Below are 27783 nucleotides of genomic sequence, written 5' to 3'. Positions count from 1 at the left end.
CAATGGCAACCGATATTCGATAAATGAGTTTCATTAATCATTTTTCATGTTCTGTTTTCTATCTTGCATTGAGACCTACTATTAAAACAATATATTTCCCAACTTTGAATTTGTGTTGCTCCAGCGGTTTTGATATGTGAAGCAAAAACGTGTATTACAATGCCCGATATTAAGCACTTCCGGTGTGGTTACCACAGTTCACTACATTTTATGTTTGTTCACACTATCTTAACGAAATATATCTCGTGCGTTAAATTTTACTGGGGTAATGAGAAAAATACGAGCTTTCTTCTGACATCAATATCTCTTTTTTGATGAAGAAAATGAGGAGGGGTTGAGGCTGATCGAGTCAAAGACCTTAATCACTGGATATGATATTTTTGTAGTTCAAAATGACAAACATCAAAGCACGATTCGTTTTCTTACACGAGAGGTATTTTGAATAAGGGTCCATAAGTTCTAGGTTCCCCCTAACATTTTGTAAAATAAATCGAACCTGATTTCATACACGTTTTAATGCAAATGAACCAAAAGTAGCTGATATACGAAAAGTGTGTTTTATTAATGAATGAAGGTTAATGACTGGATATGATTGCTTTTGTATTTCAAAATGATAATATAGATGCCGGAGCAGGCCCAGCTGATGCTGCTGCTGCTGGGCTGAGGCTGATCCAGTCAAAGACCTTAATGACTGGATATGATATTTTTGTAGTTCAACATGACAAACCTCAAAACAAGCTTCGTTTTCTTACACGGGAGGTTTTGGAATAAGGGTCCACAAATTCTAAGTTCCCCTAAGTCTTTATAAAATAAATCGAACCTTAACCAGAATAAAATTTACCAGAACAATGCATGATCCAAAGGGGAGTATATTGTGATATCATTATACAAGTGTCTAGCTCTTGCAGGGGGGGCGGCCAAGATTGACTGAATTTTGACGTCGTCATTGGTTTTACACGTAAACATGAAAATGTCTCAAATAATTCCAAAAATGTATGCATGTTATCAAAGCTTTATCAAGCACTATTTTATCAGTCTAAATCCGTTGATGTTTGACAGTGAACCTCATTGTAAGTACTGTTTTTATTTTATTTTTTGTAATTATAACGCACGATATGTTATGATATATACTAAAAAATTTCCCCCACGTGTACAACGCGGTTAACCCCTTCGCCTGTCACCTAAAGGATCCCGAGATCGATTCCCACTCCCGGCTATTTTTTTTCTCTTCACATTCATTTTGAGTACAATATTCTAAGCACAATAACACTGATTGTTTTTACTAGCATTTACCTTGTGCTTTAGTGGTGTGGAAACCTAAGACATTTCAAAATAAATCGATCCTGATTTCATATATGTTTTAATACAAATGAACCAATAGCAGCTGATATTTGAAAAGTGTGTTTAATTAATGATTGAAGGTTAATAACTGGATATGATTTTTTTTGTATTTCAAAATGATAATACTGATGCCGCAACAGACCAAGCTGCTAATGCTGCTGTAGCAGAAGGCCCAGCAGGTGAGTATTATAAATAATGGGTCCAAAAGCTCTTTCCCCCTTGGACCGTTTTTGAATAAATCGGAAAAGTTTCATACACATTTCAATGCAAATGAAGCAATAGTAGGTGACATTTGATAAAAATGATACCAGATAAGATTTTCACCGCATCCCATAATACACAATGTGCTGTACCAGCCACTTGTGTGAAATTTAACCGTTGTAAGCCAAACCAAACCATGGCATATCTTTTATACACAGATGTGCCAGGATATGATTATATAATTAAGGCCAGTAGTTTGCTTTTGCGAATTGGTCGAATCCTGTGAGCATGTGATTTATGACGTCTGACAAAAAGTATCGCGATTATTTTGATACGTGCTTGACAAAGAATTCAAATATCTTGTGGTTCTTGAGTTATGATGTAAACAGAGTCAAAACTAAACATTTTCATAAAATGACCACAATACACTAAGTATTGTTTAAAAGTACATGCTTTGCAATCCGTATCACATTCAAATCATTCAAAGGTGTTACTTTGCATTAATCCCGAATTTAGACAATGAAAATTGCATTTTTTAATTGAATTATTTTTTATTTGCTAAGAAAAACATAGGACAGTAACGGTATGTTCACACATGAATTGTGGTTACCCAATTCATATGTGGTATTTTTTTTATTTGGGGTCAAATGTCATTAAGGGGTTACTTCCGGTCTGAGACGAAAAACCTTCAAAATGCCCCTTCTGCCACAAGTAACATGGCAAAGTGATGCCACGTGCACACATGCGTTGACATTAGCCAATGTCTATGGGCGTTTTCATATATTTTGGGGTCAAAGGTCATTAAGGGGTCACAACACGGCTGTGTTCGTGGTCTTAGACCACAGCTAAGTCTAGTTACTTGTGTATTTCAAAATGATAATATAGATGCCGCAACAGGCCAAGCTGCTGCTGCTGCAGAAGCAGGTGGGTATTTTAAAATAAAGGGTCCACAACCTCTAAATTCCCCCTGGACTTTTTTTTAATAAATCATAAAAGTGAACCAAATGAACCAATGGCAGCCGATATTCGATAAGTGAGTTTCATTTATCATGTTAATCAGAAGTTAAAGGCGCGTGGTCCGATTTTTCATGTTCTGTTTTCTATCTTGCATTGAGACCTACAATTAAAACAATATATTTCCCAACTTTGAATTTGTGTTGCTCAGCGGTTTTGATATAAGTTTATGAAGCAAAAACGTGTATTACAATGGCCGATATTAAGCACTTCCGGTGTGGTTACCACAATTACTACATTTTATGTTTTTTTCACACCATCTTAACGAAATATGTCTCGTGCGTTAAATTTTAGTGGGGTAATAAGAAAAATACGAGCTTTCTTCTGACATCAATATTTCATCGTTGATGTAGAAAATGGGGGACCAAACCATGACAAAATGACAAACATCAAAGCGCGCTTCGTTTTCTTACACGGGAGGTATTTTGAATAAGGGTCCACAAGTTCTAAGTTCCCCCTAAGACTTTGTAAAATAAATCAAACCTGATTTCATACACGTTTGAATGCAAATGAACCAATAGCAGCTGATATTCTGATTATAATATTATGTCAATAACTGGATATGAGTTTGTTCTGGTTCAAATGCCATATGTCAATGCACGCACCGTTTTATTTACTTTACCAGAACAATGCATGAACCAAAGGGAAGTATGTTGTGATAAACAAAACTGCAAATGGATTCATTTTTTTTTTCATTTGAACGTCAACAAAATCGTATTCTACAAAATATCTGATATAAATCCATACACGTTTTAAACCAGTAGTAGCTGATAGTCGAAAAGTGTGTTTTATTAATGATTGAAGGTTAATGACTGGGTACTATGATTACTTTTGTATTTCAAAATGATGATATAGATTCCGCAGGAAACCCAGCTCCTGCTGCTGGTGCAGAAGGGGGTGAGTATTTTAAAATAAAGGGTCCAAAAGCTCTAAGTTCTACCTAAAAGTTTTTCTAAATTAATCTGAAAAGTTTCATACACGTTTCAATGCAAATAAACCAAAAGATGATGATATCTGATAAGTGTGTTTCATTAATTAGAGAGTAATGACTGGATACCAAAGAAGATATTCTGTTTGCTGATGTTCTAATATCATTATACAAGTTGCTACCCCTTGTAAAGATGTAAACAAGATTTAAGCTAAATAGCGCCATCATTGTGCAACTTCTTTTTTTAAATGACTGTGTTTTACATGTCATCAAACAACCGTGGTCACTTATCTAAATTTAGTTTGCTGTTGTGAATTGGTTGAATTGTGGTGTTGCGATTATTTTGAAGCGGGCTTGACAATGAATTCAAATATCTTGTGGTTCTTGAGTTAAGATGTAAAAACTAAACATTTTCATAAAACGACACATATTTCAAAAACCACAATACACTAAGCAATGTTTGAAAGTGCATATTGTTTGCATTACGTATCCCATTAAAATCTTCATGGTGTTACTTTGCATTAATCCCCTAATTTTGTGTATCTATCGGAAACTGATATGACTGGTTCCCATTTTTCATTTCAAACTTCATAACCCTAGTTTGTCTTACTTTAAATGTCACGAACTCTTAATATTTAAACACTTGAGAACTTGAGACCATAAATAACATCAAAAACCCAAGAGCTCGAGTGATATGTGACCGTACGCGGCGAATGAGCCGTAAATTCCTCCCAGTCAATTTTGTTTTATTTCATGTTGAGAAAATAGACATCATAAGCTTTAAAATGGTATATAATTTGACTTCAAACGATATCCAGAAGCGGGGTTATGGTTTGTTGAACTTTGCTCCTTCAACAAAATGGTAGTTTTTTTTCGTTTCTACGTGTGTCTCTTTTTCCACATTGCTGGCAATAAATATCAAACAGTCATAATTGGCGGTCATTTCAAATCACCCCCAAGTCAACGAGGTTCAAGAAAGTTCTCTCATGCATTGTTAATTGTTGGTTTCCCGGGGCTGGTTAAACATACCTGATAGATGTCGCACCAGCTAGAGGTACCGATGAATACGACTTTCATGCACATTTTACACTCTAACTCAGAATACAATTTATGGAATTTACGGCTCATTCGTGCTGTACGGTCACATATTGCTTAAAAAAGGTCTCCCTTGTGTACATATTCAATGGGAACTTGCATGCACAATGAACTAGTTTTAGCTGTGGTGAAAATCTTCTTTGACTGGATATGATTGTGTTGTAGTTCAAATGACAAATATCAAAGCACGCTTCGTTTTTCGTACACAGCTGTGCCCGATGCTGGTCAAATAGAACAGTTACTGCCCCCACCTGTAGCAGAAAACGGTATGTATTTTGAAGAAAGGATCCACAAGCTTTTTAAAATAAATCGAAAATTAAAGTGTATGTCGTTGGGAGGAAAAGTCGACGATCAATTGAAAATTTTGACCTTTCATATTGAAGATATGGATTTTTTCCCAAAAAAAATCCATATCTTCAATACGAAAGGTCAAAATTTTCAATTGATCGTCGGCTTTTCATTCCACCTACATGCACTTTAAGTATAAATCATCAGATTTATAAAGTTTACTTCGAGTACTGTTAAATATCAAAATGTCAATTTTAATGATTTGCCATAAAATGTGTATTACATTGCAAATTTCAAAAAATCAAAATTATTTGATATCAGAAGGACATTTTTCGTATTCAGAATGCAATTCGATATGTCTGATGTGCTCACAATAAATACTGTCCAAACGTTCATACCCCATCCCTTAATAACTGGATAATTACAAATTTCACACTCTAATGGATTTATATGCATCTATCGGGAACTGATATGACTGGTTCCCATTTTTCATTTCAAACTTCATTACCCTAATTTGTTTTCCTTTTTCATGAGCTCTTAATTTTTGATCATTTATAATGAGTATACAAATGTACATAAGACCATAAATAGCATCAAAAACCTAAGAGCTTGAGAGATATTGCTAATGAAAAGATCTCCCTTGTGCATGTTGTGTGCATGTTCAATGGGAACTTGCATGTACCAGGAACTAGTTATAGCTGTGGTTAAAATCTTCCTTGGCTGGATATGACTTAGTTAGCTTTAGTTGTAATACCCCAGCAAACACAAAACGTTTTCGACATCATTCGCAAAAGGTTATAAAAGGTTGTCAGAAAACGTTTAAATGTCGGGTTATATAAAGGGTATATTAAGAGTATAAAACGTTTTCATAACCTTAAAAAACATTTTTGATAATCTACTGCTCAGCAAACAAAAATGTTTTACAGAAAACGTTTAAATGTCGGGTTATATAAAGGGTATAAAAACGTTTTAATAACATTCCAAAAACATTCTTGAAAACTTGATACAAAACATTCTAAGCAGAATGTTATTTTGGGGTTGAAAAAATATTTTGCGAAAAATGTTTGCCCAAAATATTTTCAATAACGTTTAAAAAACGTTTTCATGACCTTTAAATAACCCGTCATTTAAATGTTATTAAAAAAAAAAAAAAAAAACATTTTAAGAACATTTCTGTGTTTGCTGGGTTCAAATATTTTAACATAATGTTATTTAAGTATTGACACAATATTTGACAAAATGTTTGCAAAAATAGTTTACAATAACATTGTTGTAGTAAGTTTCCATACAAAACGTTTTAAAACGTTATCATGACCTTTATATAACCCGACATTTTAATGTTATTAAAACGTTTTACCTAAACCAAAAGCCAAAATATAACTTATTTAAAACGTTTTTAAACGTTTTTGTGTTTGCTAGGTCAAAATGACAAATATCAAAGCACGCTTCGTTTTCTTACACAGCTCTGCCCGAGGCTGCTGAAGTGCTCCCAGTGGCACCAGAAAACGGTAGGTGTTTTGAATAAAGGATCCACAAGCTCTAAATTCCCCTTAAGACTTTTTAAAATAAATCGAAAACACTTCATACACGTTTCAATGCAAATGAACCAATGGCAGCTGATATTCGATAAGTGTGTTTCATTAATCAGAGGCTAAAGGGGGTCCGTCCGATTTGAATGTTCCATATCACCCCTGGGTAGAGAGAGGCATGTAAGGTAATTAAAGAACCTTGGCCAAGAGCACAACACGATGGCACCGCGGCCGGGGCTTGAACTAACTCACAATCCACCAATTGCAAGGTAGATCCCGTAACGCTGCGCCACCGTGCCACTACATGACAAATATGAAAGCATGCTTCGTTTTCTTACAAAGCTCCGCCCTAGGCTGGTCCACAAGTTCTAAGTTTCCCCCTAAGACTTTTTAAAATAATTCGAAAACAATTCATACACAGCTGATATTCGAAAACTTTCATTAATCAGAGGTTGAAGGGGCGTGGTCCGATTTTTCATGTTCTGTTTTCTATCTTGCATTGAGACCTACAGTTAAAACAATATATTTCCCAACTTTGAATTTGTGTTGCTCCAGCGGTTTTGATATGTGAAGCAAAAACGTACATTACAATGGCCGATATTAATCACTTCCGGTGTGGTTACCACAATTCACTACATTTTATGTTTGTTCACACCATCTTAACGAAATATATCTCGTGCGTTAAATTTTATTGAGGGAATGAGAAAAATACAAGCTATTTTGACACCAATATCTCATTTTTGATGAAGAAAATGGGGGTGGGGTGGGCTGAGGCTAATCGAGTCAAAGACCTTAATGACTGGATATGATATTTTTGTAGTTTAACATGACAAACCTCAAAGCACGCTTCGTTTTCTTAAACGGAAGGTATTTTGAATAAGGGTCCACAAGTTCTAAGTTCCCTAAGATTTGTAAAATAAATCGATCCTGATTTCATACACGTTTGAATGCAAATGAACCAATAACAGCTGATATTCTAGAAGTGTGTTTTATTAATGATTGAAGGTTAATAACTGGATATGATTGCTTTTGTATTTCAAAATGATAATATAGATGCCGGAGTAGGTCCAGCTCATGCTGCTGGTGGTGCTGCAGGAGCCACGCCAGGTGGGTATTTTAAAATAAAGGGACCACAATCTCTAAATTTCCCCTTGAACTTTATAAATAAATCGTAAAAGTAAGCCAAATGAACCAATAGTCCAGTCAAAGACCTTAATGACTGGATATGATATTTTGTAGTTCAACATGACAAACCTCAAAACACGCTTCGTTTTCTTACACGGGAGGTATTTGGAATAAGGGTCCACAAGTTCTAAGTTCCCCTAAGTCTTTATCAAATAAATCGAACCTTAACCAGAATCAAATTTACCAGAACAATGCATGATCCAAAGGGGAGTATATTGTGATATTGATATCATTATACAAGTGTCTAGCTCTTGCAAGGGGGGGGTGGGGCGGCGGCCAAGATACTGAATTTTGACGTCGTCATTGGTTTTACACGTAAACACGAAAATGTCTCAAATAATTCCAAAAATGTATGCATGTTATCAAGCACTATTTTATCAGTCTAAATCCGTTGATGTTTGACAGTGAACCTCATTGTAAGTAACTGTTTTTTGAATTTTTTGTAATTATAACGCACGATATGTTATGATATATACTAAAAAATTTCCCCCACGTGTACAACGCGGTTAACCCCTTCGCCTGTCACCTAAAGGATCCCGAGATCGATTCCCACTGCCGGCTATTTTTTTTCTTCACATTCATTTTGAGTACAATACTCTAAGCACAATAACACTGATTGTTTTTACTAGCATTTACCTTGGTGGTGTGATTTAGTGGTGTGGAAACCTAAGACATTCTAAAATAAATCGATCCTGATTTCATACACGTTTTAATACAAATGAACCAATAGCAGCTGATATTTGAAAAGTGTGTTTAATTAATGATTGAAGGTTATTAACTGGATATGATTTTTTTGTATTTCAAAATGATAATACTGATGCCGCAACAGACCAAGCTGCTAATGCTGCTGTAGCAGGAGGCCCAGCAGGTGAGTATTATAAATAATGGGTCCAAAAGCTCTTTCCCCCTTGGACCTTTTTTGAATAAATCGGAAAAGTTTCATACACATTTCAATGCAAATTAACCAATAGCAGGTGACATTCGATAAAAATGATACCAAATAAGATTTTCACCGCATCCCATAATCAGTGGACTTCGGGTGTATATATAAATGCGCTTTTATAAATGCGCACGTGACATCTACAAGTCGCCATACCGTGTTCAACGATGTAAGGTACCCGGATGTGCACAAATTCCACACGCAAAAGTATAGGCGAAAATGACAGGTTACAAGGAAAATTGGTTTTGCAAAATAGTGGCATTGATTGCAAAGGGCAAAATAATTTGACCCGAAAGATAAAATCTTTATTCGGAAAAGCTAGATATAGCTGATTTAAAAAGTTATATTTCATTATTTCCGTGCTAAATGGGCGTGGCAATTGGCCATATTGATGACGAAATGTGATTCTTACTGGCATTAAGGTCAGAACTGGGTAGCTGCCGATGATGTTATTTGATAATGTTTGCACGTAGGGAACTTAGGGGCTGTCATTTTCTTCGGAAGGAAGGGGTTATGGATTTATTTATTTGGGAGTCAAGATAAGTATCCCCCCCCGTAGTGCCGCCAATGAACATAACTCTGACCCTAATTTTAACTCTAATTATAACGTAAATTGAGGAAACTATAACTTTAGCCCTTTCGATATAATGACCCTCTCAAACTAATAGGCTAGATGTCCCCGCCCGACCTCCTCAACAAATTCAAAATGTGTTTTTAAGCACCTTTTTGTGTCCCCCATGCTAAATCGGTAATCTGTACACCCTTTGTCACCCTTTGACGTACAATTTAGAGTATAAACACGTAGATGACTGTACATGATCTAATCATCCCGGCTGGAAGATGTTGAGGAAGACTCGTATACTATACATCACGCTCATACGTTATATGACAATTTGACGTACAATCACGTATGTGATGCATGGTTTAAGGTTTATTCAGCTAGTAAGTTAGATCTTGTCATACACATTATTGTCATGGTATTATGTTGTAATTGTATACGTCAATTTAGTTCAGTTTGATTCAACCGGCTTATAAAGTTTTACTTTACACGGAAGGGAAAGTTAGCAAAAACAATCAATTTATGAGTGTAAAAGGGGGGGGTGGTTTTGGGGGAAGGGGGGAACAAATAATATTTATAAAATTATAAGTAAGGCGAGAAAGAGAGGAACCCTGTTCTACGGGCGAAAGGACCTTTCAAGTAGGGTCGGTCGGTCGGTTGGTATTTTTTTTTAAATTTTAAATAACCCAAAAAATCACAAAAATCTGTAAATAAATTTCAATTTGAGAAAATACACACAAAAAATTGTCCTGAAATTTCCGAAATTTGGGGTCGGCATTCATTTGTACAGGGAAAAAAATTGTTTCCCAATTTGTTCAAAATAGAACAGGGTTTTCGTTTTTCGTTGAATAAATAAATAAATAAATAAATAAATAAATAAATAAATAAATAAATAAATAAATAAATAAATAAATAAATAAATAAATAAATAAATAAATAAATAAATAAATAAATAAATAAACAAACAAACAAACATTAGTTATGATTGTACATGGGGGTGCTGGGCAATAATCATGATCCTTTGATATCCATGATTTATCCTTGCAAATTTATAGCATCGAACCTCCAGCCAATGTTCCTTGCCAGAAACAAGGTCACAACTGTAGCCACCCCTTCAATGGTCGCCATTTCAGTGATTGACAGTGATGTAATGCAAATATGGCGCTGGCCATCTTGTCACGTGCGCATTTATAAAAGCGCATTTATATATACAACCGAAGTCTACTGATAATACACAATGTGCTGTACCAGCCACTTGTGTGAAATTTAACCGTTGTAAGCCAAACCAAACCATGGCATATCTTTTATACACAGATGTGCCAGGATATGATTATAATTTAACGCCAGTAGCAAGGATACTGACAAAAAGTATCGCGATTATTTTGAAGCGTGCTTGACAAAGAATTCAAATATCTTGTGGTTCTTGAATTATGATGTAAACAGAGTCAAAACTAAACATTTTCATAAAATGACCACAATACACTAAGTATTGTTTAAAAGTACATGCTTTGCAATCCGTATCACATTCAAATCATTCAAAGGTGTTACTTTGCATTAATCCCCGAATTTAGACAATGAAAATTGCATTTTTTTAAATTGAATGACTAGTCTAACACGCCTAAGGGCAAATAACTCTAATGGATTTGTGCATCTATCGGGAACTGATATGACTGGTTCCCATTCTTCATTTCAAACTTCATAACCCTATTTTGTCTTACTTTAAATGTCACGAGCTCTTAATATTTGAACAATTGTAATGAGAACATGAGACCATAAATAGCATCAAAACCTAAGAGCTCTAGGGATATGAAAAGGTCTCCCCTGTGTACATGTTCAATGGGAACTTCCATGAAAATCTAAGAGCTCGAGGATATTGCTAATGAAAAGATCTCCATTGTGTACATATTCAATGGCAACCTGCATGCACCTTGAACTAGCTTTGGTTAAAAGCTTCTTTGACTGGATACGATTTTGTTGTAGTTCAGAATGACAAACATCAAAGCGCGCTTCGTTTTCTTACACGGGAGGTATTTTGAATAAGGGTCCACAAGTTTTAAGTTCCCCCTAAGACTTTGTAAAATAAATCAAACCTGATTTCATACACGTTTGAATGGAAATGAACCAATAGCAACTGATATTCTGATTATATGTTAATAACTGGATATGAGTTTGTTCTGGTTCAAATGTCAACGCACTCACCATAACCAGATCAATGCATGACCCAAAGGGGAGTATGTTGTGATGAACAAAAACAAAACTGCAAACGGATTGATATTTTTAATTTGAACGTCAACAAAATCGTAATCTACAAAATAGCTGATATAAATCCATACACGTTTTAATGCAAATGTACCAATAGTAGCTGATATTCTAGTGTGTTTAATTAATTATTGAAGGTTAATGACTGGGTATGATTGCTTTTGTATTTCAAAATGAAAATATAGATGCCGCAATTGTTGCAGACGCAGCTGCTGCTCCTGTTGCAGACGCAGCTGCTGCTCCTGTTGCAGACTCACCTGCTGCTCCTGTTGCAGACTCACCTGCTGCTCCTGTTGCAGACTTACCTGCTGCTCCTGTTGCAAACCCAGCTGCTGCTGCTGCAGAAGGAGGTGGGTACTTTAAAATAAAGTGTCCACAAGCTCTAACTCCCCCCTAAAAGTTTTTAAAATGAAAAGTTTCATAAACGTTTCAGTGTAAATAAACCAAAAGAAGGTGACATCCGATAAGTGTGTTTCATTAATTAGTGAGTAATGACTGGATACCAAAGAAGATATTCTTTTTGCTGATGTTCTAATATCATTATACAAGTGTCTACACCTTGTAAAGATGTAAACAAGATTTAAGCTAAATAGCGCCATCATTGTTCAACTTCTTTTTTTAAATGACTGTGTTTTACATGTCATCAAACAACCGTGGTCACTTATGTAAATTTAGTTTGCTGTTGTCAATTGGTTGAATTATGGTGTTGCGATTATTTTGAAGCGGGCTTGACAATGAATTCAAATATCTTGTGGTTCTTGAGTTAAGATGTAAACACTAAACATTTTCATAAAACGACACATATTTCAAGAACAGGTGACATTCGATAAAAATGATACCAAATAAGATTTTCACCGCATCCCATAATCAGTGGACTTCGGGTGTATATATAAATGCGCTTTTATAAATGCGCACGTGACATCTACAAGTCGCCATACCGTGTTCAACGATGTAAGGTACCCGGATGTGCACAAATTCCACACGCAAAAGTATAGGCGAAAATGACAGGTTACAAGGAAAATTGGTTTTGCAAAATAGTGGCATTGATTGCAAAGGGCAAAATAATTTGACCCGAAAGATAAAATCTTTATTCGGAAAAGCTAGATATAGCTGATTTAAAAAGTTATATTTCATTATTTCCGTGCTAAATGGGCGTGGCAATTGGCCATATTGATGACGAAATGTGATTCTTACTGGCATTAAGGTCAGAACTGGGTAGCTGCCGATGATGTTATTTGATAATGTTTGCACGTAGGGAACTTAGGGGGCTGTCATTTTCTTCGGAAGGAAGGGGTTATGGATTTATTTATTACAATACACTAAGCAATGTTTGAAAGTGCATATTGTTTGCATTACGTATCCCATTCAAATCTTCATGGTGTTACTTTGCATTAATCCCCTAATTTGTTTTAATTGAATGACTATTCCGACACGCATTAAGTGCACATTTGTGCATCTATCGGGAACTGATATGACTGGTTCCCATTTTTCATTTTAAACTTCATACCTATTTTGTCTTACTTAAGATGTTACGAGCTCTTAATATTTGACACTTGTAATGAGAACAGGAGGCCATAAATATCATCAAAAACCTAAGAGCTCGAGTAATATTGCTTATGAAAAGATCTCCCTTGTGTTCAATGGGAACTTGCATGTACCGGAACTAGTTTTATCTTTGGAGAAAATATTATTTGACTGGATACGATTTTGTTGTAGTTCAGAATGACAAACATCAAAGCTTAGGTTTCTTATACGGGAGGTATTTTGAAAAAAGAGTCCACAAGTTCTAAGTTCCCCCTAAAGGTGCACAATAGAGTTCCTATTCATTTATGTGTAAAAAGGTATGGAGGAATTTGTCGTTTTCGCATTGCTAAACCTCCCTGGTTCATTCAAAACATCATTTTACCTAATTCTTATGATATCTTCTACCATATAACCAACACATTTTTGGCAGCTCGATTTTTCGCAGTGACGCGTAAACTATGTAAATCCTGTCAATCTTTACAGCACACTGATTCTATGTACATGATGTAGTGGTGTCATCTGGTGAAGAAGAACAAAAAAACGTGCCTCAAATTTCAGAATTGTAACAAATGTAATGTTTTTATGCTTAGATGTTGAGAAAAACCATCCATAAAGTACAGCTATTAAAGAAATTTGGCACATCGGCCTTCTTTTCAAACTTTTTTTACCAGCCATTTACCTTGGTAGTGTGATTTGGTGGTGTGGAAACCTAAGACATTTTAAAATAAATCGATCCTGATTTCATACACGTTTTAATACAAATGAACCAATAGCAGCTGATATTCGAAAAGTGTGTTTATTAATGATTGAAGGTTAATAACTGGATATGATTGCTTTTTTTTAAATTCTAAAATGATGCTGTAACAGAAGCTGCTGCTGCTGCTGCTGCTGCTGCTGCAGAAGGTCCGGCAGGTGAGTATTATAAATAATGGGACCAAAGGCTCTTGGACCTTTTTTTGAATAAATCAGAAAAGTTTCATACACATTTCAATGCAAAAGAACCAATAGCAAGTGAAATTCGATAAAAATGACTGGATACCAAAGAAGATTTTCACCGCATCCCAAAACACACAATGTGCTGTACCAGCCACTTATACTTTACTACATATAAGGGCATATACGCATATATTTTGCAAGAATTTTATCACTTTTGAAAAGGCGTGTAAACGTTTTGAGTATTCTATCGTTTTAGTTTTGGAAATACGGCTTTCTTTTTAATTTATTTTCACTCTGTATGTCTACTCTCTTAAACACCGAAAAACGTTTCAACCAAGAAGCTTCAATATTTTAACTGTTGTGATTATATGTGATTTCATGTTAATACCTGGATAATAACCAATCACATACTCTAAGGGATTTGGCAGTGCACCTATCGGGAATTGATATGACTGGTTCCCATTTTTCATTTCAAACTTAATAACCTTATTTTGTCTTACTTTGAATTTCACGAGCTCTTAATTTTTGAACACTTGTAATGATGAAATGAGACCATAAATGGCATCAAAAACCTAAGAGCTCGAGTAATATTGCTAATGAAAGATCTCCCTTGCGTACATTGTTCAATGGGAACTTGCATGCACCAGGAACTAGTTTTGTCAGTGGTGAAAATCTTCTTTGACTGAATTGTTGTAGTTTCAAATGACAATATCAAAGACCGCTTCGTTTTCTTACAAAAGTGCCATTACTAATCTTGAAAAATAAATCCAGGACGTGTGATAGTAAATGTGATATCAAAACCCAATGTTACTTACGAATACCACTAGGATGCTTTCACTATCGCAATACTAATCAACCTAAAACAAGTGGAATATTCCCATTAACGCTTTTTTTCGTGTAATGTAGACCACAGGGTGTCAGGAAAATGCTAGCTCAACCAAAACATATTTGTTTTGTGTTTTTATAACGCGATCAATATGATCTTAGTCAATTTATGCTAGTTTATTTTTGAAAATGAAGTTTAGGTCAGTTTCTGTATTTTATTTATCAAATGAGTATGAACCAATTTACACATTTGAAAAAGAACAAGTGGGATATATGTTTGCAGGAAAATTTGGAATTATACGCATACACCTAACGCTTTATAAAATGAAAAGGTGAAGAAACCCGGGTATTCGTAGGTAACATGAGCGATTTAACAATATCTATATTGAGTTTAGAGGTTTAAATTTTGCTATTATGGTAATGAATTAATAAAATGGTAGTTTTTAGATCTGTTTCAGATGGTACGTCCAAATGAATAAAAGCTATTACCTTAGATCAAACAATTTTGATGCTTTTAGCAAGATTTTGAACACTTCATTTTGATATACAAGTAGTTAATCAGCAATTACATAATAAATAATTGTTGAATGAATCCGTATATGGGTAATAATAGTGTCCTGGGGTACCGCTTAAAGTTTTTGACAATTAATTTCCATTGGTGTGGACACTTCATTACACATGGCACGTATTATGCTGTATTCGTAAGTAATATTTCAGTATTTGTAGGTAAGAATTAGACTTTTGGTGGATATCGCAATCAAAACTTCATTTTATAAAGCACTTTGAATGTATTATGTATTAATAATGTCGTTTCACAGCGGTTGAAAGAGGATTGAAGTAAGAAACAAAGGCACTAAAGTGACTTTAAGTCCATCTTGGAGTCAGTTACGTCTTGTGGCATTTCGTTTGAGGGCAACTACAATTAGCTTTATACCAGGGTCCATCACTGTGTTGTCTAGATCATGAGACAATGAGAACAGACGTTTTTTCCATGGTATTCGTAGGTAACCTTAGCGAAAACGTCAAAAGTTACCTTCGAATAAATCAATTTGGACACAAATTACTCAGAAACCAGGAGGTCGGTAAACATTTAAAATGAAGCACACATGATAGTTGACAAAACTTCATTTTATAAAGCACTTTGAATGCATTATGTATTAATAATGTCGTTTCACAGCGGTTGAAAGAGGATTGAAGTAAGAAACAAAGGCACTAAAGTGACTTTAATTTGCTTAATTGCACACAAATCGCTTAAAACCGTTATTGCAGACTTGTGAAGTCCATCTTGGAGTCAGTTACGTCTTGTGGCATTTCGTTTGAGGGCAACTACAATTAGCTTTATACCAGGGTCCATCACTGTGTTGTCTAGATCATGAGACAATGAGAACAGACGTTTTTTCCATGGTATTCGTAGGTAACCTTAGCGAAAACGTCAAAAGTTACCTTCGAATAAATCAATTTGGACACAAATTACTCAGAAACCAGAAGGTCGGTAAATATTTAAAATGAAGCACACATGATAGTTGACAAATCCAAGTATTTATCCCCTTCTAATCTTCTTCGAATCTGATTTTTCTTTCAAATGAGCAGACCGTCGTCTATTTCAGTACATATTTTTCAACAAGTAAGCCGTATTCAGTTTTGCATGGTGGGCATGTATGTGAATTCGCAAATTTCATTGACATATGATTTGATAGCAAACATACAGGCCTTCGTTATGTACCAATATGGGCATTGGCATGAATGGCGGTGTTTCACAATACTGTCATGATGTCAAATTGTATTCGTAGGTAACATTCGGTTACCGAAATTTACCTACGAATACTTGCTTTTATTGTTGACATCTCAGGAATATTTAAACGCAGGCTATTAAAACTTGGTAGAAATAAAGAGTGTATTACCCTGCACCTATTGCTTAACTATTGTTTACTATTCTCTCAGTTTGTGGGAATGACACAGCTTTTAACATGTATTCGGAGGTAATGCATATTTTTTACCAAACCTACCTTTGTGCCATTTAGAATTTCTGGCAGCTAAACACAATAATAAAGATGTCTGAATGCAATGCATTTCACTATTGGACATATCAAAGCTTGTATCAATTGCGCATTTATTAGTGATTTACATTTTTTAAAGATATATCTAGTGTTATGAAAAACTGTATTCGTAGGTAATGTAAAAAATACCACTCAAAAATTGTCACAAAAATTCATAATTATGTACAAATATGTGAAAAATTGAACAGGCAATCTTTGAATACACACCTTTCAGGAAATCGATTTAGATTCAATCCAATGATTTCTTTTCATAACTGATTTAGATGTTTTTAAAAATACTCTAAGAAATACAGCCTGTCTCAAAAAAAATTGTGCAAGTGAAGAGCGCCCTCTATGGCAATTAGAAAATACCGTTGTGGCATAATGCTTACATCAACGTCACGGGCGCAGTCTTAGCTCTCAAATGCCGTTTGTTCTGTTCAATTTGCTTGTTTTAATTTCGAGATATGTTTATTTAACAACGAAAGGGTAAAATCACAATTGTGCCACTTTTACTAGGGAAGAGAGCTGTACATGCATAAATCAATGATAGCTGATGTTGATGCGTCTAATGCACTCCCCCCTTTCGGGGCGCATGCATTAGACGCATCAACATCAGCACGCGTGTATTATTTTGTCTAATATATCTCCCAACAAGTAATACGCGTTCATTAACCTATACAACATGCATAAGTGCGCAATATTTGTTTGTCTTTTAACATGTCTTAAGTGACTAAGAGAACAGTATTTACCATGATAAAATCATTGACATGCACATGTATTTAATTTTTACAGCAGAATGTGAAATATCTATTTATCTTTTAATCTCTTTTAAGTGGAAAAAGAGAATCATCATTCCTGCATCATGATAAAACAGTAAAAACAGTCAAAAACATTTTGTCTTGCGTAATTGATGCATTCTTTTGATTTCACGAAGGAACTCTTGATAAACTTGATGCTATCACTGTTACATGTAAAGCCCTCTTCCCTAGTAAAAGTGGCACAATTGTGATTTTACCCTTTCGTCTTTAACTAAACATATCTCGAGATTAAAACAAGCAAATTGAACAGAACAAACGGCACTTGAGAGCTAAGACTACGCCCTTGACGTTGATGTAAGCATTATGTCACAACGGTATTTTCTAATTGCCAGAGAGGGCGCTTTTCACTTGCACAATTGTTTTTGAGACAGGCTGTATTTTGAACAAATGGGTAAAAATAGCATGTTTTGGGGTCTCTGTGTCTAAGTTTTTCACAGAAGGGGGTCTTATTACATATGGCGCGAAGCGTATGATCAAGGCGAATAAACACAATACAAAAACGAATGCCAATTGATTAATACTTTTAAGTTATGGCCCTGAACATGCCGTGTACACTTTTCGTTGGATTCGACCATATGTATTGTGAATAAGTAGCATATATTGTGAGACCATCTACGGAATTTAATCACTTTTTAAATGGTGTGTAAAACGGCTTTCTTTTGAATTTATTTTTCACTCTATATATGCCTTTTCTTTAAACACCGAAAAACGCTAATATTTGGATTTTGTAGGATATTATAGATTTGGAATAAAGTTTGGGAAGTATCAAATAGCTTTTGAAACACTCAAGTTTCAAGTTTTTATTCAAATCTTCAGACCCCAATATCACGGGTGTACAATAAATGATGGTATAACTATAAAATTAAGCACCATGAACATATTTTGATATACATGTAGACTCAAAACACTAAACTACTATAAAGAATGTTTCTAAACTAGTACTTCCAAAGGGAATACTTTTAACAGAGAAAGAGAACAGAATAGGACTATCTAAAATAAGTATTAATTACTTTAGCTAATTTTGCAAGATTTTTTTAGCTCTTTCTGATTAACAGAATTAAATAATATTCCCATTTTGAATGTGTTTCGGTTTTTTTCTAAAATACCTTTTAAGGATAGATATTTAATTTGTAAAAGAGGGACACATAAATATATAGTGGAATTCATCACCAATTTCTATGTTACAAAGATGGCAGTTTCTATCTTTTTTATCGATATTGTTGAAACTCCCAGTAGTGAATAGTATTTTACTACCACCTGTTCGAAATCTACAGAGCTAAATAGCAAGATTACGAGGAAGTTTAATTAAAGCCTTAATGTACGATCTTTTTTCAGAATCTATCTTTATTTTTTTCCAAACCGATTTTTTTGGCATGCATATTGGTAATACTTACACATGTTCCAACTAAAATCTATGAGCAAACTGTCAAATTCGCCCTATTTGTAGTAAAACGGAATGATTTTCTGTTGGTCCAACATATTATCATAATTTTTTCAGATTATGATAATATGTCGGAACGATCGCAAATCGTAGGTTACGCTCCCTCCACCCATGTGGAGGGACCGTAACCAAACTAGTTGCATAGGCGTCTAACTCTGAGGCCGCACTCGCCGTCCTAATCCTAAAAGTGCGAGATATTTCGAGTGATAGAGGGGATGTTTATGATGTTGTTTCTTTGTCAATTTCCAATGTTTTTCGCGTCCAAATGTATTGGGAACTTTCATAATGATTGCATATTAACTATTTAATCATTTTGGAAGAGAAAAAGAAAACGTTATAAAGATCGTACATTAAGACTTTATGTAATCTTCAAATTGGAAGGATGTTTTGAAAATATGATAGCTGCAGCATGAGCTCGAGTTCCAAATGTCAGTGAGCCATTTTTTAATGGATTGATTTTTTAATCTTAAACTCAAGCAAAAATAATTAGAACAACCAATTTTGGCTTATCCTAAATTTGATGGCACAGAATTCATTTTGCAAACAGATGCAAGAAGCAAGGTTTTAGGGTTCATACTAGCTCAAATTCAAGACGGCAATGAGAGAGTCATTACTTGTGGTGGTACAGCTTTTATACATAAAGACTGAATTACAAGGCCTTAAGTTGGTAGTTGTTGAAGGAATTTACATTTCAACTTGTTTGTTTTAAAGTGTGGCATTACATGCAAACACCAAAATTCCACAATCTTTTTCAATTTAATGAACATTTACAAGACTCGAAAACTGGTCCATTGTTCCATTTTCGAGTTCCAAGACTCGAAAATTGGTCAATTTTCCCATACTATTTACAGTATGGTGTAAAGTTTACAATAGTATCTGAAGCAAACTATTGGTCGTTTAGCTGGATGGATATTAATACCAAATTTGAATCAAAAATGAACTCTAAAACAGCAATAATTTGGAAATTTGGAATTTTTCAAAATGTGCAGCATTATTCATTTATAAAATATCTTAATAAAGACCAAATCTTATGTTGTCAAGTGGTTTCCCATGCATGCATGCTGGCAGATTTGCTCTGTAAGATTTTGTAGGATTTACAGAGTTAGTGTTAATGAAAAGTGAATTACTAATTTGTTGTAGTTCTAGATGATACATATGAAAGCATGCATCGTTTTTTTACTTATCTCCTTTTGCAGAATTGCCCGTAGGTCAAGCAGAACGCCCCGAAGATGTTCCAGCTGCACTAGAAAACACGGAAGGTAGGTATTTTGAATTATGGGTCCACACGTTCCAAAGTCCCCAAGACTTTTTAAAATAAATCAAAAAAAATATTCTCATACGTTTCAATGCAAATGAACCAACAGCAAGTGTTATTCGATAAATGTGTTTCATTAAACAGAAGTTAAAGGGGCGTAGTGTAATTGTTCATGTTCGGTTTTCTATCTTACATTGATACCTACCATTCAAACAATATGCTTCCCAACTTTAGTTAATAATGTTGCACCAGCGGGATGGATATTAGAAGCAAAATAACGTGTATAACAATGGCCCATAAATTGATCACATCAAACAATCGTGGTAATTTATACCTGAAATTTGAAATATTGTTGTTGCAGAAAAAACAGGTCTAGACGCAGGAAGTGCCAATCAAGCCGCCGCCGCAAATATCGCCCAAAGAGCCAAGGCGGATACTGCACAAATTAATGCAGACGCTGCAAATAAGGTAGCTGCTAATGAAGCAGACGCCGCTGCTGCCATTGCTGATATTGCAGCCGCAGCCAAAGCAGCCCCAGCTATCGAAGCAGCCACCGCTGCCGAAACACCCCAAGCTGCCGAAGAAGCCACAGCTGATAAACCAGCCTCCGCTGTCGAAGCAGCCGAATCAGCCCCAACTGCAGACGCTGCCGCCGCTGACAAAGCAGCCGCCGCTGACAAAGCAGCCGCCGCTGACAAAGCAGCCGCCGCTGACAAAGCAGCCACCGCTGACAAAGCAGCCGCCGCTGACAAAGCAGCCGAATCAGCCCCAGCTGCAGACGCTGCCCCAGCTGCCGACGCAGCCGCCGCTGACAAAGCAGCCGCCGCTGTCGAAACTGCCGAATCAGCCCCAGCTGCCGACGCAGCACCAGCTGCCGATACAGGCGCAGCTGCCGATAAAGCCGCAGCTGCCGATCCAGGCGCAGCTGCCGATACAGCCGCAGCTGCCGATCCAGGCGCAGCTGCCGATAAAGCCACAGCTGCCGATCCGGGCGCAGCTGCCGATCCAGGCGCAGCTGCCGATACAGCCGCAGCTGCCGATCCAGGCGCACCTGCCGATCCAGTCGCCGCGTAATCGTGTGCAAAATATTTTAAAATCATATTGTAACATTTCCATTAAAAATAGATTAATATTTATTTCCCATAAACTGTTAGTTTTTACTTTCAGATGTACTGTCCCCATTTAATTTTGAGCCAAACAACAGAGGTAAAGCAAAGAAAATTGAATGTACTACCATCCAGCGTCGATGACGCCCATGTGTCACTCCGTGAGGCAATTCTTAATCCAGTTGTGAGTATCTCTTCGGATTCTATACCAGTCCAGTTTATATAAAAGACGTTGGTGTGGCACGGAGTCGAACACCTTTGAGAAGTCGAGAATAAGGCAGTCAAACTGTTCCCCTTGATCCAGTCCCCTGGCTAGGTCTTCAATTGTTGTGAGTAGCTGGGTTTCACAACTGTGATTCTTTCTAAACCCATGCTGAGAGGAAGAGAGTATGTTTATATCATCTAGATGTTGGCGGATGTTTTTATCATCTAGATGTTGGCGGATGTCACTGGCTAGAATATGCTCAAGCATTTTGCACGCCATACTGGTGAGGGAAATGGACGGATAGTTTCGAGTATCACTACACTCGCCCTTCTTGTAGATGGCAGATATATTTGCAGTCTTCCCCGGGAAGACTGCAACACTGCCACTCATATAATGAAAGTTGTAAGCATCCGCGTGAAAGAAAACGCGGATTTAGGGTGGTTTTGAAAAGCAAAACAAGGATCCGCGCGGATCCGCGATTAGAGTCTCAAAACACTCATTTTACTAAAAGAAGGGGTATTTTTTTTAAAGACGATCCTCGCTTAGGGTAGTTTTTTAAAATAACCCATTAATGAACATAAGTGGTGACATATTTATCAAGTTATTTGGCACAAAAGTTTGGTTTCTGAGCAATTTTACTAACCAGATTTTTACAAAATCGGAGCTGACTTCACCAGCGCCAATTTTAAGCTTACCGATATCATGATCACTGTCACTGAATGACACTCTACCGACACACGCAATGTCTATTCTTGTTCAGGGGTAAACTTCAAACTAATTCCTCGCTTACGGTGTTTTTATTTGAGTAAAATCCTTGTTTAGGGTTATTGTTTGACTAATTTTTGATATCCTAGCTTAGGGTCAGTTTTGAAAGTCAATTCACGCGGATGCTTACAACTTTTGTGCAGTATTCCAGTCAGGTTGAACCCCGGGGGGGCCACTCAAATATGACAGTGTACGCATGCGTGACCAAATTTTTTTTCAAAAACCCCCTAAACGAGTTTACCCTACCAGCAAATTTAGCCCCTTAATAAGGTAATTTAGTGTAGAATTTACCCCCTAATGAGTTTTTGGCTGGTGAAAATGCAACAAATGTACCCTTTTTTGACTCATAATTTACCAAAAATTTGAAAAGGTACCCTAAACAAGTTGTCCAGTTTCAGAAAACTACCCTTATTCTTGAAAATCACTGTTTTTTAGACCCTAAACGCGTCACGCGCGTAACTTGCCTTGCCTAAAAAAACACCCCCTTTTACTTGTTTTTTTTCCGTCACGCATGCGTACAGACCATTTATGTGAGTGATCCCCCCGGGGGTTGAACTTCATCAGATTCTAAAGATTGGCTGAAAAAGTACCAGTTGAAAAACTCTTGTCAGGTCCAATTGCCTTTCTTGGGTTTCAGGCAGCCAGCAATTTCTCAACTACATTGGTACTAATTTAAATACCAGTCATGGATTCAATACTGCTTGGTCCTTTGTCTGATATGTGTACGGGTTCGACTAATATTTCCATCATAATAAGTCTTGATTTTATCACGGTATGTTAGATTCACTATTACAATTTACAATCGTGTAAAAACGGAATTTTGAAAAATATTGAGGGCATCCTCCTCAACATGTGTTACAACAGAATGTACTGTGTTACAATATGACTTTTAGTGTTGGCAAATTAAAATATTTTAAAGATTTAAAGAAATGTTTGCCAAACAATTTTATACTACTACATTTTGACAACATTTTTAAAATGATGTTGTAGCATGTTTATCATTAATGTTTTCATGACCTTTATAAAATCTGACCTTTAAGTGTTATTTTAAAAAACGTTTTAACCCAAACCAAAACACGTTTATACCGTTTAAAAACATCTGTATGTAAGTTTGGTATAATTGTAGGGAATAGGGCACTATCGTAATAGTAAGTAATAATAAGTTTAAAAAAAAAAGAATTTGTAAGAAAGTGACGGATAAATCATACGAAAAATTTAGCAATGACAAAAGAAAACGGAAGTGTTGATAAATATGACGCTCCATTCAACTGCATGTAACTTCAAAAAAAAGTCCAAATTTGATATTTTGCATTTATTTAAGTCGTTTTTGGTTTAATCACACTCATTCTCTTTGATTTTTGATTCTCACAGATAGTGCATTTAATCGTTACTTGCAATAACGTGTATGATTTAAATTATACAATTTAAATAAATAGGAATAAATAAATAAATAAAGGATTAGCAAAATAAACTTGTGTTTACTCGTCAATTTATTTAATTTTACTACCCAAATGAACTCTTCTGTTTAGCTCAACCTGTGAATGAAAAATTACTTTCAATATTTGGTCAATGTATGGAAAAAAGGGACAACCCCTTATTTTGTTTCAAATATTGTTTCAATATTTGGTCACTGAATGTTTGGTGTTGGTCCTTCTTAGTGCGTATAAAACGGATAGAATATCGAATTGTATCTTTTTGTTGCCATTTAGTGGACAAAAACTGCACATTTTTCTCTCAAATCAATTTCACATTTTAATATCTCTTGTCAGAATTTTTCACAATTTTACATTATGTAAAACCGGGGAGATTTTTAGTTAAGCAAAAAAAATTGTTGTGTTGTTCTCAACCGATCTACCCTAAATCCTGAAAAATCAGGGTCGCAATTGTTTTTCTTTTTTGAATGATGATTGTTACAGATTTGTTCCAAAAATGTTTTTCACTTCTCGTGGAAATAAGCTTACCGATATCATGATCACTGTCACTGAATGACACTCTACCGACACACGCAATGTCTATTCTTGTTCAGGGGTAAACTTCAAACTAATTCCTCGCTTACGGTGTTTTTATTTGAGTAAAATCCTTGTTTAGGGTTATTGTTTGACTAATTTTTGATATCCTAGCTTAGGGTCAGTTTTGAAAGTCAATTCACGCGGATGCTTACAACTTTTGTGCAGTATTCCAGTCAGGTTGAACCCCGGGGGGGCCACTCAAATATGACAGTGTACGCATGCGTGACCAAATTTTTTTCAAACACCCCCTAAACGAGTTTTACCCTACCAGCAAATTTAGCCCCTTAATAAGGTAATTTAGTGTAGAATTTACACCCTAATGAGTTTTTGGCTGGTGAAAATGCAACAAATGTACCCTTTTTGGACTCATAATTTACCAAAAATTTGAAAAGGTACCCTAAACAAGTTGTCCAGTTTCAGAAAACTACCCTTATTCTTGAAAATCACTGTTTTTTAGACCCTAAACGCGTCACGCGCGTAACTTGCCTTGCCTAAAAAAAAACACCCCTTTTACTTGTTTTTTTTGTCACGCATGCGTACAGACCATTTATGTGAGTGATCCCCGGGGTTGAACTTCATCAGATTCTAAAGATTGGCTGAAAAAGTACCAGTTGAAAAACTCTTGTCAGGTCCAATTGCCTTTCTTGGGTTTCAGGCAGCCAGCAATTTCTCAACTACATTGGTACTAATTTAAATACCAGTCATGGATTCAATACTGCTTGGTCCTTTGTCTGATATGTGTACGGGTTCGACTAATATTTCCATCATAATAAGTCTTGATTTTATCACGGTATGTTAGATTCACTATTACAATTTACAATCGTGTAAAAACGGAATTTTGAAAAATATTGAGGGCATCCTCCTCAACATGTGTTACAACAGAATGTACTGTGTTACAATATGACTTTTAGTGTTGGCAAATTAAAATATTTTAAAGATTTAAAGAAATGTTTGCCAAACAATTTTATACTACTACATTTTGACAACATTTTTAAAATGATGTTGTAGCATGTTTATCATTAATGTTTTCATGACCTTTATAAAATCTGACCTTTAAGTGTTATTTTAAAAAACGTTTTAACCCAAACCAAAACACGTTTATACCGTTTAAAAACATCTGTATGTAAGTTTGGTATAATTGTAGGGAATAGGGCACTATCGTAATAGTAAGTAATAATAAGTTTTAAAAAAAAGAATTTGTAAGAAAGTGACGGATAAATCATACGAAAAATTTAGCAATGACAAAAGAAAACGGAAGTGTTGATAAATATGACGCTCCATTCAACTGCATGTAACTTCAAAAAAAGTCCAAATTTGATATTTTGCATTTATTTAAGTCGTTTTTGGTTTAATCACACTCATTCTCTTTGATTTTTGATTCTCACAGATAGTGCATTTAATCGTTACTTGCAATAACGTGTATGATTTAAATTATACAATTTAAATAAATAGGGAATAAATAAATAAATAAAGGATTAGCAAAATAAACTTGTGTTTACTCGTCAATTTATTTAATTTTACTACCCAAATGAACTCTTCTGTTTAGCTCAACCTGTGAATGAAAAATTACTTTCAATATTTGGTCAATGTATGGAAAAAAGGGACAACCCCTTATTTTGTTTCAAATATTGTTTCAATATTTGGTCACTGAATGTTTGGTGTTGGTCCTTCTTAGTGCGTATAAAACGGATAGAATATCGAATTGTATCTTTTCGTTGCCATTTAGTGGACAAAAACTGCACATTTTTCTCTCAAATCAATTTCACATTTTAATATCTCTTGTCAGAATTTTTCACAATTTTACATTATGTAAAACCGGGGAGATTTTTAGTTAAGCAAAAAAATTGTTGTGTTGTTCTCAACCGATCTACCCTAAATCCTGAAAAATCAGGGTCGCAATTGTTTTTCTTTTTTGAATGATGATTGTTACAGATTTGTTCCAAAAATGTTTTTCACTTCAAATTAATATTTATTGAAAGACTAGTTTTACATTGACTATCTAACATGTCTAACAAGTATCCAGAAGGCAAAAATGACAAATGTCCCCTAATTAAAGAAGCATTGTTTAATACTTAAGGGGATTTTTAAAAACTGAATGTTTAATAAAAAAAAATCCGACCGACCTAACTGTCCCATTTTCCCACTTGATGGCAACACAACAATATTTTTTGGCCTTATCCATGCTGTACCACTCGCAGGGCTGTCGCTAAACCATTTTCTCAGGGGGTGTCGAGAAATTATTTTGCAGGGTATATGGCCAGATACCTTTTGCGGGCCCCTGGGCACGGCAACATGATTGCTACCCTAGCTCATTGGATAGAAGACACCCCTCCCCCACAAACTTACCTCAACAACAACGATATTGTATCCGTATTGTATCTTTGGCATTTTTTCATAGGGCATTATGTAATTATTTATTGTTACATTATCCAGAGAACCGAACCGAGACTGAGGGCCAGTCTAGTGTTTTCCAAGTTGTTCCATTTCCTTTACCAAGAAATTTCGATGCTAAAATTCAAAGGGGGATGTACCGGAGACACCAACCCAGTGGGTAACGGTCTCAAAATATTGCTTGACAGACAACAGATTCGAGTTCAGCATACCCAAATTAACAAAAATAAGCTGGCTGCCAACTTTTACGCAAACTTGCCGCTATACGCGCTGGGAACGCGATTTTTCCAAAATATATAGTGATCACTATAGGCTATAGGGACATTTCAACAGCACCCATATTTGGTGGGAAACGGTTGCAAAGTGTCGACACCCTATATTATAAATATAAACTTAATACTCCGTTGGTGAGCGACGGGCGATTGGTATTTCACCGAACGCAAGAAAAGGAGTTCTATCTGATTGGCTAGCAATCGATCGCTAGATCGTTCAGTGGTGAACTACAAACTCAAAATGGAGAGATGTATTCAATTCGATTGAAATCAATATTCCATTATTGACGCAGATAAAGAAAGTGGCATAGTGTGTATTGTATAGACTTGTGATTTAATATTATATGCACGTGTTCCTTTATATAATTGGAATTCTCAAACAGTTGAATATATCACAATTTTGATGAACGATTTCAAAATCGTTACGGATAAAATGCAGTAAAATATATCCACAGCAAACAGCAGTCCCCGCTAATTAGTGTATTGTATTTCTAGTTAGTGTATTGGAAATAAAACCTGGGTTTTACATGACAACAAATCGAATTTTCTTGTAATAGTAATATCATATGGGATACTGATCATGCGCAAATCGTAAAAACATAGAATAGAAACTCTGTGACAGGCTCTGTGGAATCTCATATCGTGTCAAATGGTATGCTTAGCCTGAATCTCGAACAAAATTGCCATGCGTAGCTGTTGAAAAACGAGAGGATTCGCCGCACTAGTAGTAGTAGTCACGTTAGCTCAATCGATAAGGCGTTCGGCTATGGTGCGAGAGGTTGCGGGTTCGAACCCTGGCGGTGCCTAGTAGACCTACGCTCTCGTGGAAATTGAGTTAGCTTGAAATTCTCCTGGACA

At 35.6% G+C, this 27783-nt stretch overlaps 1 protein-coding gene across 1 annotated transcript in view; it reads left to right on the top strand.

Moving 5' to 3' along the window:
* The window catches only part of LOC140163534 (uncharacterized), a 29946-nt gene extending 6281 nt beyond the window's left edge, over positions 1-23665 (top strand). The window contains exons 5-14 of the mRNA XM_072186847.1: positions 1482-1520; positions 3412-3453; positions 4789-4845; positions 6331-6375; positions 7450-7503; positions 8411-8449; positions 11525-11689; positions 13731-13775; positions 20119-20181; positions 20539-23665. Of these exons, the coding sequence (XP_072042948.1) occupies positions 1482-1520; positions 3412-3453; positions 4789-4845; positions 6331-6375; positions 7450-7503; positions 8411-8449; positions 11525-11689; positions 13731-13775; positions 20119-20181; positions 20539-21251 (1262 nt within the window). The 3' untranslated portion in view covers positions 21252-23665. The remainder of the gene's footprint in view (positions 1-1481; positions 1521-3411; positions 3454-4788; positions 4846-6330; positions 6376-7449; positions 7504-8410; positions 8450-11524; positions 11690-13730; positions 13776-20118; positions 20182-20538) is intronic.
* Positions 23666-27783: the final 4118 nt, after the last annotated feature.

This window comes from Amphiura filiformis, chromosome 11, assembly GCF_039555335.1.
Source record: "Amphiura filiformis chromosome 11, Afil_fr2py, whole genome shotgun sequence".
Lineage (NCBI taxonomy): Eukaryota > Metazoa > Echinodermata > Ophiuroidea > Amphilepidida > Amphiuridae > Amphiura > Amphiura filiformis.
The sequence above is the reverse complement of the archived record's forward strand: the minus strand, read 5'-3'. Positions and strand labels throughout refer to the sequence as shown.